Consider the following 17016-nt stretch of genomic DNA (forward strand, 5'->3'; position numbering starts at 1 on the left):
ATAACCCGATGCTACGTGCACGTGCATTGATGTATCCACACATACCCAATACAATGAGGTTGACTTGGCTCCAGTGGTACTTTCCCCCACTCTTGACTTTACAGTAGTACTCCCCCGTGTCGCTCAGCAGCAGGTCACTGATGAGTAGGGAGGCGTCTCCACCCAGGTACTCCCCAGCAAAGGACAGATGGTTGGGCTCAGTATCCATGGGGTCACTGATGTACACGTTTCCCCCAAAGAAGGTAATAATCTAGATGTGGAGAAAGAAAAGATAATCAAGGATTTGGTTCAGACCAGAGACTGTTGTCTGAAATGAAATTCTTGCACAAGTGAAAAAACTCCTGATGTGTTACAGCGAGGGATTGACTGATTCATAATTGCTCTGGTTCTACTCATCTTGATTCTATCTTTCTTTTGAAGGAATTCTCCAATTTCTTCCTGGACCTGGTACTAACATTTTAGCAGCTGGTGATGTCATTTCTTAACTGATTTATGCAAGTAATTCCCCAAATAAGATTTTCATCTCTTAACAGCACATTTGGTTCACTTAATTCCTATGTCCCAACAGTATTACCCTTGATATATTTCACTGGTAGGCTGCCATTTACATTTTAAATAACATGGCTCTAATGGCTGTGTATGCTCAGTTAAGACAGTTCCACGTAGTTCCTCTCTGGAGGCACAGTCTTGAGAAAAACAGAATACCAGCACTCATGGGTAACATTGTTAACAATCACTTTTTAATTAACACTTGGGAAATAATATTTTACAAATGAATGCATTTGCTGGAATGCCAGTATCCTGCCAGTGTTCATTTAGCTGATTATCTGTGAGTGTTGTTATCTCTTTATGGTGTTTCCACAAATAAAGCTGTCAAATGAAAAAGAAAAAAACCCCCACAACACCCTCCCAAACAATTCTATTTTATTATTCTGGTCCTAAGATAAAAGATTAAAGTGCACACAGTGGTACTAAAAGTGATGTCACCAGAAAACAACTTCCAAAACAGCAAAGTACATAATATCATACAGATGATACAAAATGGCTATAAAATGACATTTTTGTAACTCCCCTTTTCAAAGGATATACAAATAAAACTGAAAAGAAAAATGTAAAAAAAAAAAAAGGTAAAAATCAGCTTTTAGGCCATTTTAGTCAGATTATGATCAGGCTTGGCTTAAAGCTTCAAACAACATAATTCTTAATGATTAGTCCCTTTTAAATGGACTGGTTCTTATATAGTGCTTTTCTACTCTACTTGAGCACACAAAGCACTTTATACAACATACCTCATTCAGCCACTCACACCAGCACTTTCTTTTATGCTTTAGTACTTTCATTCACACACATTCACACTCCAATGGGTGCATTGGAGAGCAACATGGAGTTAGTATCTTTCCCAAAGATCTTTGGCATGCACACTGGAGCTGCCAGTTCTCAAATGGCCAACCTTCTGATTAGTAGATGACCTGATCTACTTCCTGAGCTAAGGTAGAAAGGTAAATCCCCTCAGAAAAAGTGCTTGCAGGTCACACAGCTTTACTCACTACCCCCACTACCAGTATCAAATAAACCAGTGAGTCTGTATATGCCACTGCCACTGTAATCATAGAAACATTTGGTTATAAGCTCAAGAATATGTGCAGAGTGTGCCCGTGGAGGAAGCCCAGAAGGATATTGGCTATTACAGTTGGCTATCAGAGCTGGAGATAGGCATCATCACAGAGATCAGATATCCATAACAGGATAACAATGTGTTCATAACAGAGCTTCTACAAAGTACCAAACAAAGGCTCATAACACTGGCTATTAGGCTAAAGGGATACACAACCAGAGAGAATAAATGGCTTGTTCTCCAAAGACCTATCCAAGGTGTTTTCCCAGCTGCAACCATAACACCTTGGATAGGCAACAAAGGGACAAGGACAGATCTCACCACAGCTGAGACTGAGTAAGAGCAAGGATGTGGTGTCATAAAGCCTCCAACTCCAAGTGGCTGGTGGACCTAAGAGCAGACCACAGCAACCTCTCAGAACAAAATCAATGACAAAGGCCAACAAAATAGCTGGGTAGTACCAGTACCTCACACGACTCATGCCTGTTAGTTTAAGAAGCTTACAGCACTCCAGAACACGTGGCAGCATAAATAACTGGGGTGCTAACAACAGGTGCTAACAACAGGTGCTAACAAAGGGCAGGACAATCTTGATCACAAAGGTTTTGTGCCCCATAAGGGCACAAAGCTGTTGAGCTCCTAGCTGATTACCTGCTTCTCTGCAACATGAAAGCTCAGGTGTCATAGCAACCAAGATTAGTTAGTTAATTAGTTTATTAAGATCCCCATTAGCTCCTGCAATAGCAGTTTTTTTTTTAACAGAAAAACTTTTTCATAAATAAAACATGTGTTACATGAAAGACCATAAGATGTAGTTACTAGTCGTCACATAAGCAAATCTCATAGAGTCATTGGAATCAACAGAACACCAGGACTCCAAGACCAGGCACATCAACCTGAGCACCTGCTGTTCTGACTACAAGAAAGAGTATGAACCGGCACCCCACACTTACACAGTGGAGTGCTGGACTCAACACACTGATAACCTTAATTGGAAATTCCTTGTAGGTACACAAAAAGATGTTGTTGTTAGAGCCTGCGATTGACATAATCTGTTTGATTCTCCCTTTTTCTCCTTATATTTACCACCAAGGTTCATTGATGTTTGCAGACACCGGGTGTTCAAAGGAAAAAAAATGAGCTAATTTGAAGTTTGTAGCATCTGTAAACCTGCACCAGAAAGCTTTCATTTTCTCTTCCCTGGCTGTTTACAGTTTGTCTTTGTTTATTTCTAGCCTTTCCTTGTGTGTCTTTTGCTTTCTCACGCTCTTGCTTTATCCACACACACAAACAGAAACAAACACAGCTGTCACAGTGGCCTATTACTCAGGGCAAGTGAGAGCCTGCAGATGGGGACCGCTAAATGCTGGTGCCACAGCGCATCAGTGCCTAAGAAGCAGGGGCACCTGCTGTGATCACAGGTGATGACTGGCCATTTACACACACACGTATATACCCAAACCTACTCACAAACTTGCCGTTTACCAAACATGTGACACACCATGAATGCAAACAGAAACATATCACTGTGCCACAGCTACACACAGAAAGTAACGAGGCTCTAACACCAAAACAAAAAAGGGCATACCTGTACCTGTCCTGTGGGCATGCATCTGTTGCCTTCATGAAATCAGAACATTAATTACTCACAAACCAAACCACATGTGTATATGTGTTTTTGCTTCTGGTAATGTCTGTTAGTGAATTGTTCTATTAAGGGAAGGTGTTTTGTTGATTCAGTAAAATACTGCACACAGATAATTAAGCGTCTCTGCTTTTTCACACAGGTCATGAAATGATGATAATGATGACAAAATGCAACCCCAAACCATGTACAAGCTTCTTCTGTTTTACAGATGGCTGTAGACACTCACTCTTGTACTGTTCTCCTGACTTTCCCCATGCTTACTGTGGAAAGTTTGAAGCAAACATTGACATGCTTCAGTCTTTTCTCCTTGTTTCCCTTCAATTGACTTAATGACAGCCACTCCTCCAGTTTCCTCAAATGTTTTTAAGGCAATTCTGTACACGATGAAGAGATTTGGAAAGCTTTCAGCTAATAAAGCTTTGGGAATCACCCTGTTGGTGCAAAAATACAGTTTGGCAGAATTTCTGCATGTGAATGTCGCACACTTTTCATAGGTTTAAGTATATAAATGGAAACAAATGATGTGTTTTTAGTTTCTTTGCTAAGTTGTCTGTTATGTGCAGATGCAACATTCTTGAGTCAGGTGCCTGTTTTATGCTTAACAAACAAAAAGCATAATTCTGAAAAAGGTACAAGGACTGGACTGAAAATGACGGAAACATGTCCAAAGAAAAACTTTGACCTTCAGAAGGCCTGGAGAAAGTCTGGCTCCTTGGAAGCAAACTACAAAGACATGAGGGGTGGCTCAAAACTTTTGCACAGCACAATATATAATTTTTATATCACATCATTTTATCAAAAACATTAACACAGTAGAATTGCTGCTCTGATCAAAGCAGCTTGTTAAAGATTACTGGAAGCAGATTATATGAACAGTGTGGCTAACATTCAAATATTTAAGCTGTTCGGTTTTTAAAATGTTTTCCATAAATAATTTTATAGTCAATGAAGAACACACAGAGGAAACAAGTATACAACAATGACTCTGTCATTTTACTCTACTGCTAATATATTTATCACCTCTGTGGACAATAATTGTCCTCACAATAATGCCAGTTCAATATCTTCAGTTTTATATGCTGAAGGGCAGCAATTATGCATAGCAAATAGCAACAACACACAATACACGCTAACTAATGTGGCACTGTGGCAGGAGCAATTTCCCAAGAAAGGATGGAAATGAAATTAATAACTTCATCTTTATTAACCATCGCTGGTCTTTGCTGAAACTACACTATGATAGGCTATAAAATGCTGTCTTTGAGTAACTCTCATCATCTAAGATCTAAGTTTTTTTTTTTTACTCTTCATCTGACTAAATGGAGTTGAATTTTGTGCCCCTCTGTGTCTTAAACACATGTAGCCTGTACATTTGCTAACAGAGGCTAAATGTTGACAAGATGCTCTTTCCATCTCAACACGGCCTTCAAGCAGAACAAAAGAATGATTTATTCATTCGGCTACAGGCGTAGTCTCTTTCCTAATCAAATTTTCAAACGTTTGATTTTAATTAATGGTGCCTTCAATGTTATCCTCCCGTTAAATATTCATCGCAATGTGGCAGCCCCAGTCTGAATAATCAAAGTGTAAGGCACCAGTTTTCCCCTTTCTTTCATTCCTAGCCCCGCCGCTTCCCTTCCACACTTTGCTATTCATTCCTTTCTCTGTGCCAACGCAAGAGCGCATGAAGAAATGGGTTCAGAAGAAAATGGAAGTCAGTTCCTTCCAACAGAACGCTGTTGAGATGTTTTGCTCTCTCGCGCTCTCTTATCAGATTCTAAGCTCAATTTGGGTGAAAAACATGGCAGTTTTTCAAACACCAGCGAAATTATACCAGAATGTTATCAAAGGCTTTAAAAAACAAAACCAAATTAGCCGTTTAAAGATTTCAGTTATCCTCCTGGTTCAGGCTGATAGACTTTATGAAGCCAGAATCAGAATATATTATTGTGCCAACTAAAACTTTAAAAGACAAACAAGGGGGACATTTTTTTTTATAAATGCTGTAATTCCTTTACAGTTAATGCAATACTTTTTGTAAAGCTGAAACTGCACTTAAAGCACACCTTGACTGCTTGATTTAAAATTCAGTGTGACTGCACACAAAGGGGGAAAAAAACTTAAACCTTTAAAAACTTTAAAATGAAGAAATTTTCTTTATTTCATTTAACAGATGTTTTCCATTTTTAAAGCATTGAATTTTACTATTTCCAGAAAAAGCCTATACACTTCTGCAAAAACAAAATAAAACAAGAAAAGAAGCAAAAAACTAACAAAGTACTTTATGTCCTTGCCCCAAAACATTTGGACATATTTGCCAGAATGTCTTTATACCCACAGCGTACGATTATTGCCTTTACCTGACTGCTGATTTTGACTACTTTTCAGAGAGTTCTCATGTATGATCTGTTTTGAGACCGTTTCCTGTCAACCTTGCTAATTCTGCTTGTGTCACTGAATGCCCGATTGCACGTGAGCCCTTGTATGTTTATTAAATAGTAGATTTTGGACCTGATTCTGTTGTTTGGTCTAATTTCTGATTTCAATTCCTTTTGGGGTGGAAGGTTGCTGCAGTTGTAATCTTCAATTGCCTCTATAGTTACATATTTTTACAAAACTAAGATGAATTTGTCAGCTTGATAGTAATGAAAAGGTCATTAGGTCTGTTTTTCATTTCCACTTGTTACAGTGTTTATCTCCCATCAGTTAAAACAGTTAAAAGTAAAAGTGCCAAGGTTAGAAATATATAATGTGTTGGTGAACACAATTGCTCCTTTGTGAATGCCACTGAAAGTTGAAGTGCCTTAGTAATTTTGGGATTGTGTTAATGTGCAACTATTATAGGTCCTGCTGGAAATCAGCGAGCGTAACCCAAATGGAGAAAAGCTAAAATGTTTTTTTTTTGTGTGTGAAAAAGGGAAGTGGAAAGAGAGGGAGAAAAGAAAAACTATCCAAGGTATATACAGTCTATACATATACCTCACATGTTGTTCTTCTGGTTTTTAGCCTAAATGTCACTGTCATTGCCATTTCATCCCAGTAAAGGTCAGTCTTGGTGTTGCAATAACTTTGCAGCAAGTCATGGCAGAGTAAGACGGCAGGGAACCTTTAACAATTCAGATGCTTCTAAACTGTATTAAATGCAGGGGAAAAAAGGAATACAATCTTACCACTTTCTGTGGGGAGTTTGGTTTCTGCAGTAGCCACTCAATGTCAAGAGGGACGGATGATGAGAACTGGTGGTGGCATGGCAAGGTGGCATTGTCCCCAACGACCTTTTTCATCTCTGTCTGGGCCCCCACTGACAGAAGGCTAACTAGAACTGAGGGAGAACAAGAGAAAGAGAGAGAGAGAGAAAAAAACTTGAGACAGAGGTAGAGACATGTCAGACGGGGTCACTAGCTCGATCTAAGCTTGAGGCAAGAGACAGATGCTGTGGACAGGAAGCAAAACCACAATGATAGAGGAAACCGGGTGCGAGGATACATCCAAATATTGAAGGGAGACAGAACAGATGGATTCTGTTCAGAGGGAATAAAGTTTGATTGAGGAGTTGAAGGAAAAGTACTAAGAAAAGCTATTCACAGCTGCAGTTTGGGGGAATTATGGACGGGTACTGTGCCGACACATCTGACACATGGACAATTCTGCCAGAAAACCCCGAAAAGATACAATTAATGAGTCACTTCCATTGCAAAAAAGTCCAAAAGCTATCCCAGGCCACCTTCCCATTAACAGTGAATGTCAGTATGGAAACTATTTTAAGTCCCAACCGCACAGAAAACGCACATACCAAAAACTCCCACTGTCGACTCAGTTAAGACCGACAGTCGCAGTAAAAGGTAGCAGTAATTGCGAGCGTGTGCACAAGTGAGTGACTCTGGGCACTGGCCAGACTAGTGTGGCCTGCGTATCAGTGGAGGAGCAGCAGGGCTAATTTATTGGAGGTTGCTGGACAGCCTAGAGGGCTTGAATGGAATTAGCCAGGGGATGCTGGGAAAGTGAAAACTGTGGATAGTGTTTGTGCGTGCTCGCGTTCGTGCATGTGCTGGACTGTGTGTGTCAAGAAGCAGTGGTGCAGTGGTGAGATATGTTTAGAAAGACTGCAGAGCTTGACTGTGCTTACGCACTCACGTGTGACGTACAGTTTTGGCCCTGCTATATTCATCTTAACTACCTGCCTTTAATTTAAGTCTGCTGTGCTGAATAATCCGATAGCTCCAGGGGAATTTGACTGCTTGGAATTAAAGTTATCCCGCCTAACAGATGCTCATTTGAAGTGACATGTTCAGACTGTGTAAATATTGTTGCTCCTATTCATTATCATGCCACCTTACTAGACACTCAACATGGCCTGCTGTTTGAACAGAATAAATAAACGTAGTGTGGGACACACATCTGAATGAAAGCTGTGCACTTTGTTTTGTCTGTTATACTGATACTGACTGACAGAATAGTTTTGTGTTTAGAATATAACCTCATATACGTTCCACGGGAAGCCATGTGAATGCATCAGCGCTTACTGGGCGCCTCTCCACTTGTGAACCGGTTCACCCTCATAGGAGCTAACGCCCTATCCCATAAGTGATCTCAGGGCCAATGAAAATGTCAGCTCAGTGCTGTGAAATGGGTGACTCAGTGCTGATACAGCACACAAAGAGATGAAGAGTAACCTCGCAGAAACTAATTCTCCTTAAAGAGCTTCATCCTTACTGAGATGACGTCATCTGCTTGAGTTCAGTTGCTCTTCAAGTTTTGATTAAAGGTTGTGCGCATCGGCGGCGGTGTTAAACCCCCCCCCCCGCCGATGGGGAAGTGATTAACACTGAGCATCTTGGGAGGATGCAGTGCTTTCCTAACGAAACCATGGGTTCAGGCATTCACAGAGGCAGCACAAAGAGAGACAACACAGTTTTAATCTACAGGCTTTTATGCTGTGGTTTGTGTACAGATTATTCCTAATTATTTTGATAATTAAAATGATTTTTTTTGAGACTTGTGCCACAATTCCTAGGTGTGTATTGTAGCTTCTCTGTTCCATGTTTTAATGGCCAGAGAGACATGTATATTAACGGATCTAGGACCTTTCTGTGTTTATAAAAAGACTAGAAAGTACTTGCTCCTCTTTCCTCCAATAAACCAAAGACATGCTTATTTGGTTAACTGGTGATTTTACATTTTGGTAGTCTCAGTTTGGTAGCCCGTCACTTTTTCACCCCTTTAGCTGACGTCAGCCAGGTTATGCTTCACTCCTGACCACCCTAAGTAGGGAAAGAAGATGATGGATGAGAGGCTGGATATAAAGTAACCTCCAAAGCCACTTTATATGCAAACCTAAGCGTTTAGCAGAAGTTAGTCTTTCCACTTTTTCGCCAGTGAAAAACCACAAAGAGAGGTACAAGACCACATATGACTAGGGATGGGTATCGAAAACCGGTTCTTGTTGAGAACCGGTTCCCACTGTTTCAATTCCTTGGAATTGTTTGCCATTTTTGCAAACGATTCCCTTATCGATTCCAGTCGCCCCGAATGACGTCACCACGTTGCGGAGCGTCATTTACCTGGCAGGAAACACGGCGGCTCAAACGCTAAAAAGTTTGGTTATACTTTACGAGAACGGATGACAACAGGGCAACTTGCAATACTTGCAAAGTGGATATTTCATTTAAGGGAGGAAACACTACGAATATGAAAAAGCATTTGCTCACAAAACACGCGATGACCTTAAATGAATGTCGTGTTTTTAATTCCGCTCTGGACTCGTGAATCTCAACCCAGCAGCAGCGGTAACGTTTGCACGTCCTCTCCCGTTAATACGGCAGGTAAATAATCAACTAACAGTGCATATTATGTTAGCGCGATCTGCCTTATTACAAAACCTGCCATTACTGTGCATTTAGGTGACCATGATGAGAGAGACAGACAGACTCTGGCTGCCTCAGATGCTGGCAGTTATTGCTACAGTCTACCGGTAGCTTCTCCTTTCAGGCCAGGATAGACGAATGTCACCGAGCAGTGACTAAGTTTGTGGTAAAAGGCTTGGACCCATTTGCCACAGCAGATGCCCCCGATTTTCGGTAAGTGAATGTGTTTAATTGTAGGCAGGGACATTATTGGATATTCTTGTGTAATTGCTACAGAAGAATATTTATTTTATTATTTTACATTCACAATTTTTTTTCCTGGGGACCCTGTGACACCCCATTGAAGAGCCGTAGGTTGGATCTGTTAAGATCTCACTGTTGGGTTTGTAAGGCCATGTTACTCCTAAATTTCTATCTTGTTCAAAGAGAAGATATAAAACAAAGATCTAAGCTAATTGACCTTAGTGTTCTCCTTTTTTTAAAAAAAAATAATCGATAAGAGAATCGATAAAGAATCGAATCGTTAAACAGAATCGAAAATGGAATCGAAATCGTGAAAATCTTATCAATACCCATCCCTACATATGACACAACTTTTTCCTAAGATAGATTCATGCCTGTTGCTAAAGGGCTTCACTGGGGTTTTTGGTTAGGTTTGTTTTGCTCTGAGAAGCAGATGCTCTAGTGTGCCATCCAGTGGCAATAAAAGCTTGTGCATAGTGTGACTCCTCAACATTATGTCTTGATTTTCCGAGTCCCACATTCTAAACTTGAGATTTGAGCTACTTGTTGCCAGTTAAATGTAAAGTTTCCAATTGGAATTTGCCATTTGGAGGAACAAAGAGAGGGAATTGAAAGTACTGTGTGGCTGGCTGAGAGCTTCTGTGTCCCTTTGGCACCTGAGGAGCAACAGGACAAATTGCTGAGGTCCTTCTGCTCTGCTTGCCCACCTGCCCAGTTCAAATCATTAGTCAGCAGAAAAGGATGGGCCACCCCTCCTCACAGAGAAGCTTCTGCACCCTAAGGGTATCCCCTTTCATGACTTTTTAATGCAGCATTTGCAGGGGTTATTCATCTTGTTAGCCTCCCTGCTGATATTGCGTTGAATGTCAGAAAAGAGAGTGAGGGCTTTGCAGCATTAGAAAATATTCAAGAGGAAGAAAGTTCAGGCCATGTGTGAATGCACAGCTGGTTGAGCTTAATGGTTCAAGTTAATGCTTGATGGTGGTACAGGGTCTGCTGGGAGACCTGTGCCCACTCCGCTCCTCAGGCTAGCCTCTGTAATCGGTGCTCCTACAGTCATCAGCAGCTTGGGGCTGAACCCGGCACTGTGTTGCTGGCCTGATAAGAGCTTTGTGCTTCCCTCCTCGCCTCCCACCTCATCCTTAACTGCCCACCGCTTCAGCTGTAGGCTTTGTAAATGGAAGAGTTCCCCTGAAAGATAGATAGGGCCAATGTGTCTGAAGAATGAGGGGAATTGCCATCTTTTCCCACACAAAGTACTTTACTTTTCATTAACTGTCTCTAAACTGACCTTCAAAAAAGCGACCTGTGTCAGCTCACTAACTTTGACTTGTGGGTGTTAAATATTCTCTTTATCATCAAACAGTAAACTTTTCAGTTCCAGGTATTTAATTTATTCCTTAGAAATAAAAAAAAAGCAAACGCCTAATATTTTTTTTCCATCTGTGACAGAAAATATTTTTCATTTTTAACAGAAAGAATTGTCAGACAAATCAGACGGGGGTTTTTTGGTCGATATGTAGTCCGTGCTACCCACTTTCCCATTTATTTATGGTCTTGCAGAGGGGCTTTTGTGCTGTGGAATGGATGACACAGTGCTCCCAAAATAAGCTTGCCTTGATGTGAGTTTGAGCTTGCATTTGGTTTGGCCTCATTCACCGTGTGCACAGCTGGGGTGGCTGGACTGCAAGACCCCATCATTTGTGTCAACATCAACACATCAGCTATGAGACACATCAGAATTAATCTCTGTGGCAGATTTGCAAACACTATGGAAATTCTGTTTTGCTTTGGTATGGGCTCGTGACCTTGGGCTTCAATTTGCAGCTAAGGTGACCCAGAAAGAATAATAAAAGAAAAGTGAGCCATATAACCTTCAGCTTCAGTAACATCCCTGATCACAGCAGCGTGCATGCTTTCACATGACCTTATAAGATTCCATAGGGGCATGGAAAAGACCATCTAAATAAACACTGTCTTCTTGAGGGGGAGATAAATGTGGTACAGGCTTGCGATATGTTGGCTTGTGCCATATCCCAAAGCATATCCTCTATCCCGCTTTCTCTCTCTCTCTCTCTCTCTCTCTCTCTCTCATGATGCCTTCTTGTTACAGCTCTGCTTGGTTCAGTTTCGTGCCTCCATTTGTGACTGCGTTTGGTCTTCACCCACAGAAAGAAAGGAAGGAAAGAAGACGATCATAATTAACAAAAGTGGGAGCTAAAAGAGAGGGAGGTTTAGGGAGAGAGAGTGTGAGTGCGGGACACATTTGACAAAGAGAGCGAGAGTGAGAGGCTTGGGTGAAATATGGAGGAACCAATTTCTATGAAAAGACCCTAGGGGGAGTTGTGCTCCAGTAAATCCGCCTTACAGAGCCCTGCAATCTCATTATAGTGTAGCCAGTGAGACGGACAGACAGACAAACAAGACAGGCCCAGATCTTTCGCACTGCCCAAAGTCAAGCCCCATATCCCCTCAGTCAGCACATCAGCCTGGCTGGGGCCTTTGCCACGTCCGACGCTTATGACCTCTGGTACTCAAACATAGCACATCAGAAAGTGGGGGGAGGCGGGGTGGAGGGGTGTGGGACAGTGACAGGGCGGGGAGAAATAGGTTGAGGGAGGGGTGGAGGAATGGTGCAATGCCTTGATTTGACCACTTATGCTGGCTCAATCACTGGTGTGGATGAAGGATTATACCGTCACAAAGGTGGTTTTAGACACAGGTTAGCATATGCACACACACCCCGCCCCGAAAGACTGGAGGGACGGCTGGTTTATCTTTTTTGACAATTTCTGACAATTTTCTGCTGTGTGCATTCATGCTGATTTTCGTCATGTGCAAACATCTATATTTCATGTAAATTCCCAGCTGCCAGTGTATATGATTTATGCTGTATGTGGGTAGATACTCTGTCACAAAGACACCTCCACTCCAGATGCAAGGGACTATCTCGTGCTGACAGCAAATCAGCGCCTCAACATCAGGACCTATGATTTGGAATATGGCTACTTTGCACATACAGACACAAGTCGCATTTGAGTTACATTTACAGCCTTACAGCAGCAGGGAAAAGCAACAATCATCTCCCAGTCCTGCCAGTCTTTCCCACAACTGTTTATCTTCTGTCAAATAGAGACTCTGTTAAATACAGGGCGAGGAGGAGGAGAATCTGGATTAGGAACTTCATCAAACGTGTATCCATTTAACTAGCAAAATCTCACACAGGAAATACAAATCTCATTTATCCATCCATGCTGCTGACATAGAGCTAGTGTTTTTTAGCTGACTTGGAGAAGAGCACAGGGCATGAGACAACGGCAACATACTCACAGGTCAGCGTGTTTTATAGGCTGTAGCTTCCCTCCACTCACAGCTCTCCTATGTGACTGAACGGGCCATTCAAATGCCAAACATATACAGCATGGTGTATGAGTGTGGTACATCTCTAAATATAGGTCACATCTTGTCCCTTTTTATTTTCTTTCCTGATATTTCAGAAAAAATGAGGAATGTGCAAAACATGTTTCAGCAGACGAGAGGCTGCCTACAGTTGTTAGAACAAATGCAACGCTTACAAAAAGAGCCACCATGCATGCTCTGTGAGAGAGTCCTTTACTCATCCAAACACAGCCCCCTCTTTTAGTCATATCTTTTTAAGTGGTAAGTCTCTTTAAATGTTCCAAGTTATCACATCACATTAAAACACATGTTTTGCATATGGCGCACTATAGTGGTCTCCTTGTAGTTTCAAGGTCCAACTCATGAATATATACTGTGCCTGTGGAAATCAAACGGGCTGTTTGGTTTTCCCTGACTGGAAGCTGCTCTTTGAAGGGATTAAATCCCATAATCCTTTTTGCCTCACACCCAGCGACCATTGCAACCCTCTGCTGACATTGAATTTTTTGTCAGTAGCATTTTACAATAAGGTACATAGAGTCGTTATTGAGTAATGTGTAAGGAGCAAATAAGACCACAGCGCTAATTAGTAACTGCTAACCAGAATAACTCTTTACTTAAATATTACTACTAGAAATATGTCAGTAATTTATGATTATTACACTATTATCATTTTGTGTCCATATAAGGAAAACATCACATCCCTAACCCTAACCACTGACAAGCAGTCACTACAAATGCAGTACCAACCTTGGCTTAGTCCTTGGTATTGTAATTTGGTATTTGGGTTTATGGTAACACTGATTTAAGACTCATATTGAACATCTGATTCAAATTCAATGACTTATGAACCAGATGTTCAGTGCTGCAACAAGGCTTTTTTTTTTTAGAGTTGAAGAATGCAGGTGATGCCTTTTTTTCCACCCTTTAAATTATTATACAATATTTATGTCTGTTCTTCAATATGGAGGTATTCTGTACCGTCCTGCTGCTCAAACAATACTACACCAGCTAAAACCTCTTAAAAAAGGTGCATTATGTACTATTACAAATGGAAAATGTAATAATTAACTGGAAGAAACCAGAATAACGTGTCATCTCAAAGCTCTCCTCTGATTTAAATCTTGTAACTTTAAATCAGGATCCAGTAAGTATCTAGCACTCAATATTAAATACTATATATATATATATATATATATATATATATATATATATATATATATATATATATATATATATTTAATATTGTGTACCACTTATCAGGTATTGTGCATTGATTAAATGTGAAGTACTTCAAACTGATGGCTTCTTGCACTGCTGTTACCATTTGCATCCTGTGCTGTTATGTTTGTGTCATGTTCTCAGATGTCTTTGGTGAAACAGAGTTTAATCCCAACAAGCCTGGCCATTAATAATCACAACATCACGAGCTCGTACAGCCAACCTGAATATTTAAACCTCTTTCATTTCTAGCACCATTAAATATGAGGGCCACTAGATCAATGAGAAAACTGAAGCTTTACACGAAAAGTTGTAAAAGTGAAGGTCATCCGGTTCCTGTTCATCTTCGATGAGGAGTTTCTAAGAAATGTGGCTCGAGCAGTAATGGGTGGGTTTAGGAGGAAATGAACAGAATAATTTCCACAATAATCCCTCGAAGCTGCAGAGGGAGGGCAGATGGGAAAAGAGAAGGAAGACCAATTGGAAAAGAAAAAGGAGATAAAATACCACCGACGTCTGAATGATGTGGCAAATGCTCACCTTGTGATGCTGTTATTACTTTCATTAGCATACCTTTCATGGCCTTGTCATTGCTGTCATGTCAAGAGATGGCATCAGCATCCCGCTGATAGATCCCCAAAATAGATCCGAAATTAGTTTCACAACAGGCACTTTTAATTCCCCCAAAGTATTCTGCATTTTCCCTTAGCAAAATAAGAATGAAGAAACGAAAATGGGAAAAAGATAATTACATCATTCCCCAGGGGTCTGAGCGAGTCAGTGAAACCTGCTTACACTGCTATACACACTGCTGCATCTGGTGGCACAACCTACACTCTTGGGTGTAGCTGCTCAACTGCAAAGTCTTCTACTTTTCTTTTAAAACAATCCAAAAAGTAAAGGCTTCTCAAAGCCTTTGTAGCATTTTCTTCAGCCTGGAGGCTGCTTTTACCATTCAGTCAATTTTGGTTTTGTCTTTTTTCCAAGAGAAGATAAACACATATTTTACATATACTGTATAATCTAAGTTAAAGGGAACACTGAAACACGACACACTACTGCAAGAAGTCTGAGTAATTCTTTCCACCTTTCTGTGGCTTTTGTATGAAAAAAAAAAAGACCAAGTGGAAAGACGGACAAACTCCAGTCTCTTGAACAACAAAACTCTGTCTTTGGCAAAAAGTTCTTCTTTCTTCTTCATCTTCTTTTTTTTTTTTGGAAAACCAATTCATCATTTTATAAAGGACTCTCCACATTTAAAATGTTAATTACAGCAATGCATCTTGGAGACTGACTTGTAGAATAATCTCCAAAAGCCTGCGTGGAGTAAAACCGTTTACAGGGTTATATTCAGGTTAAAGGAACTAAACTAACAAGCAAACACACACAAAAAACAACATTTAAGACAACCACCCCCCCCCCCCCCCCCCCCCCTTCCCCCATCAAAGTCTTTACACTGAACAAGGTCCAAATGTCAAATGGTCTGTTTTTTGTGCCAGATAACACGCTTCAGTCAAATGGGGCTTGGACAGTGACCTCTCTGTGCAACATCAGACCCTCCCAACATCTGGCAGTGACTAAACAAACCAGCATGTGTGGATAGTCACTTTATTCTGCGTGAGAGTCTGCATATCTGAGGAAAGCATTGCAGCAAAGAAGAGAGAGAGGAAGTTAACGTCTTACAGAAACATATCACCAAGGTGACTGAAGCTGTGTGTGGGTACGTGTGAATGTGTGTAAAGGGCACATCTTCCCTGCAGCACATGCACGCAGCCTTGAATAAACCTGCTGTACCCCCCGCTGAGGAAACACGTTTTAATGGAGGAGTAGAGGACAGTCAGTCATTATATATAAGAAGTCACAAAAAAGCACTCTGAAATTAAACTCTCTGCTGTTGCCGAGGATATTTTTGCTGGGACTCATTCTCTCTCGTGTGGGTCTTCGACTGAACAGAAAACAATTGCTCATTTTCAAAGTGGTAAGTCAGCAATTTGGGATATCAAACGAAAACAACTGCAAATCCAGTTACAGAAATTATATTTGCTTTGGCAGAAATCAGATTTGCCTTTCCCCCACGCAAACAAAACTATCTTTCCATTCCTGTGCAGACCATTTTTCTTATTTTTCTCTATTCAACAAACTTTGATCCCAGGGCTCAACCATCCCTTGATCTCAGCAGCATTAAGGAGTTTTGTTGGTGGGAGTTTGAGAATAAGAGTGAAAAATATACATCGCAGAGATCCCTAGCGTATTTACAATCACAGCCGAATAGATAACTCAGTCGGAGGCTGTTCTTTGCTGACTTCAAGCTCTGTTCGACCCCGTATGCCTGACAGATGGTGCAGTCAGAAACAAGATGAGCTGTATTCATTAAAAGACTGTAGAAGACAGGTTCTCCTGCTGCTGATCAACTTAAAGCTTTCCTGTTGAGCTTTCAAATGGTATGATATCATCAGCTAAGCACTGCTGGAGTTAGGACAGATGGACTAGTTATGCTACAGCCATAAAGCCCACAGCGCACATATAAACAGCTCCTACAGCTTTTGCTGGCACATCAGGTGACTGCAGGAGCTGTTCTCTGTTCACAAAATGTTCCTCAATTTCCTCAGTTATTTATGTGGTCTAATCTCAATTTGTGGCTGGCAAGCATGTGAATGAACTGCTCTCACATTGTTGGAGTGGCTGGACATGGGGACTGACCTCAGTGGATCAATACTTAATAAGCTTTTGTGCTGCCAAGTCCATTTTGCTGCAATCTGCAATTTTTTTTTATGTCCATTAGGTTGAAAATAGAGCTGACTAGGTGCATGGCCACAAGAAGCGGGGTGCATCGTGGTCGCCCAAATGATGGATGCTTCACGATAGTCTGCGACCGATGAAAACTTCAAATACTATCTGCCTCGTGCGCTATAAACTACAGCACCCCTGGCTTTTATTAAACGCAATTCAATGCCCCAGCTGTGTTTCAAAGACACGTTTAACAACCTGTGGGAAGATAATAAAAGCCACAGTGGGCTATATGGTTA

General features: G+C 41.0%; 1 protein-coding gene across 1 annotated transcript in view; it reads right to left on the reverse strand.

Moving 5' to 3' along the window:
* clmpb (CXADR like membrane protein b) overlaps positions 1 to 17016 on the reverse strand; it is a 78113-nt gene that overhangs the window by 19688 nt on the left and 41409 nt on the right. Inside the window, exons 2-3 of the mRNA XM_006804628.3 lie at positions 6434 to 6585; positions 46 to 250 (exon numbers count right to left, since the gene is read on the reverse strand). Coding sequence (XP_006804691.2) covers positions 46 to 250; positions 6434 to 6585 — 357 coding nt within the window. The remainder of the gene's footprint in view (positions 1 to 45; positions 251 to 6433; positions 6586 to 17016) is intronic.

This window comes from Neolamprologus brichardi, chromosome 14 (genome assembly GCF_056152115.1).
Source record: "Neolamprologus brichardi isolate AB-2024 chromosome 14, ASM5615211v1, whole genome shotgun sequence".
NCBI classification, from domain to species: domain Eukaryota; kingdom Metazoa; phylum Chordata; class Actinopteri; order Cichliformes; family Cichlidae; genus Neolamprologus; species Neolamprologus brichardi.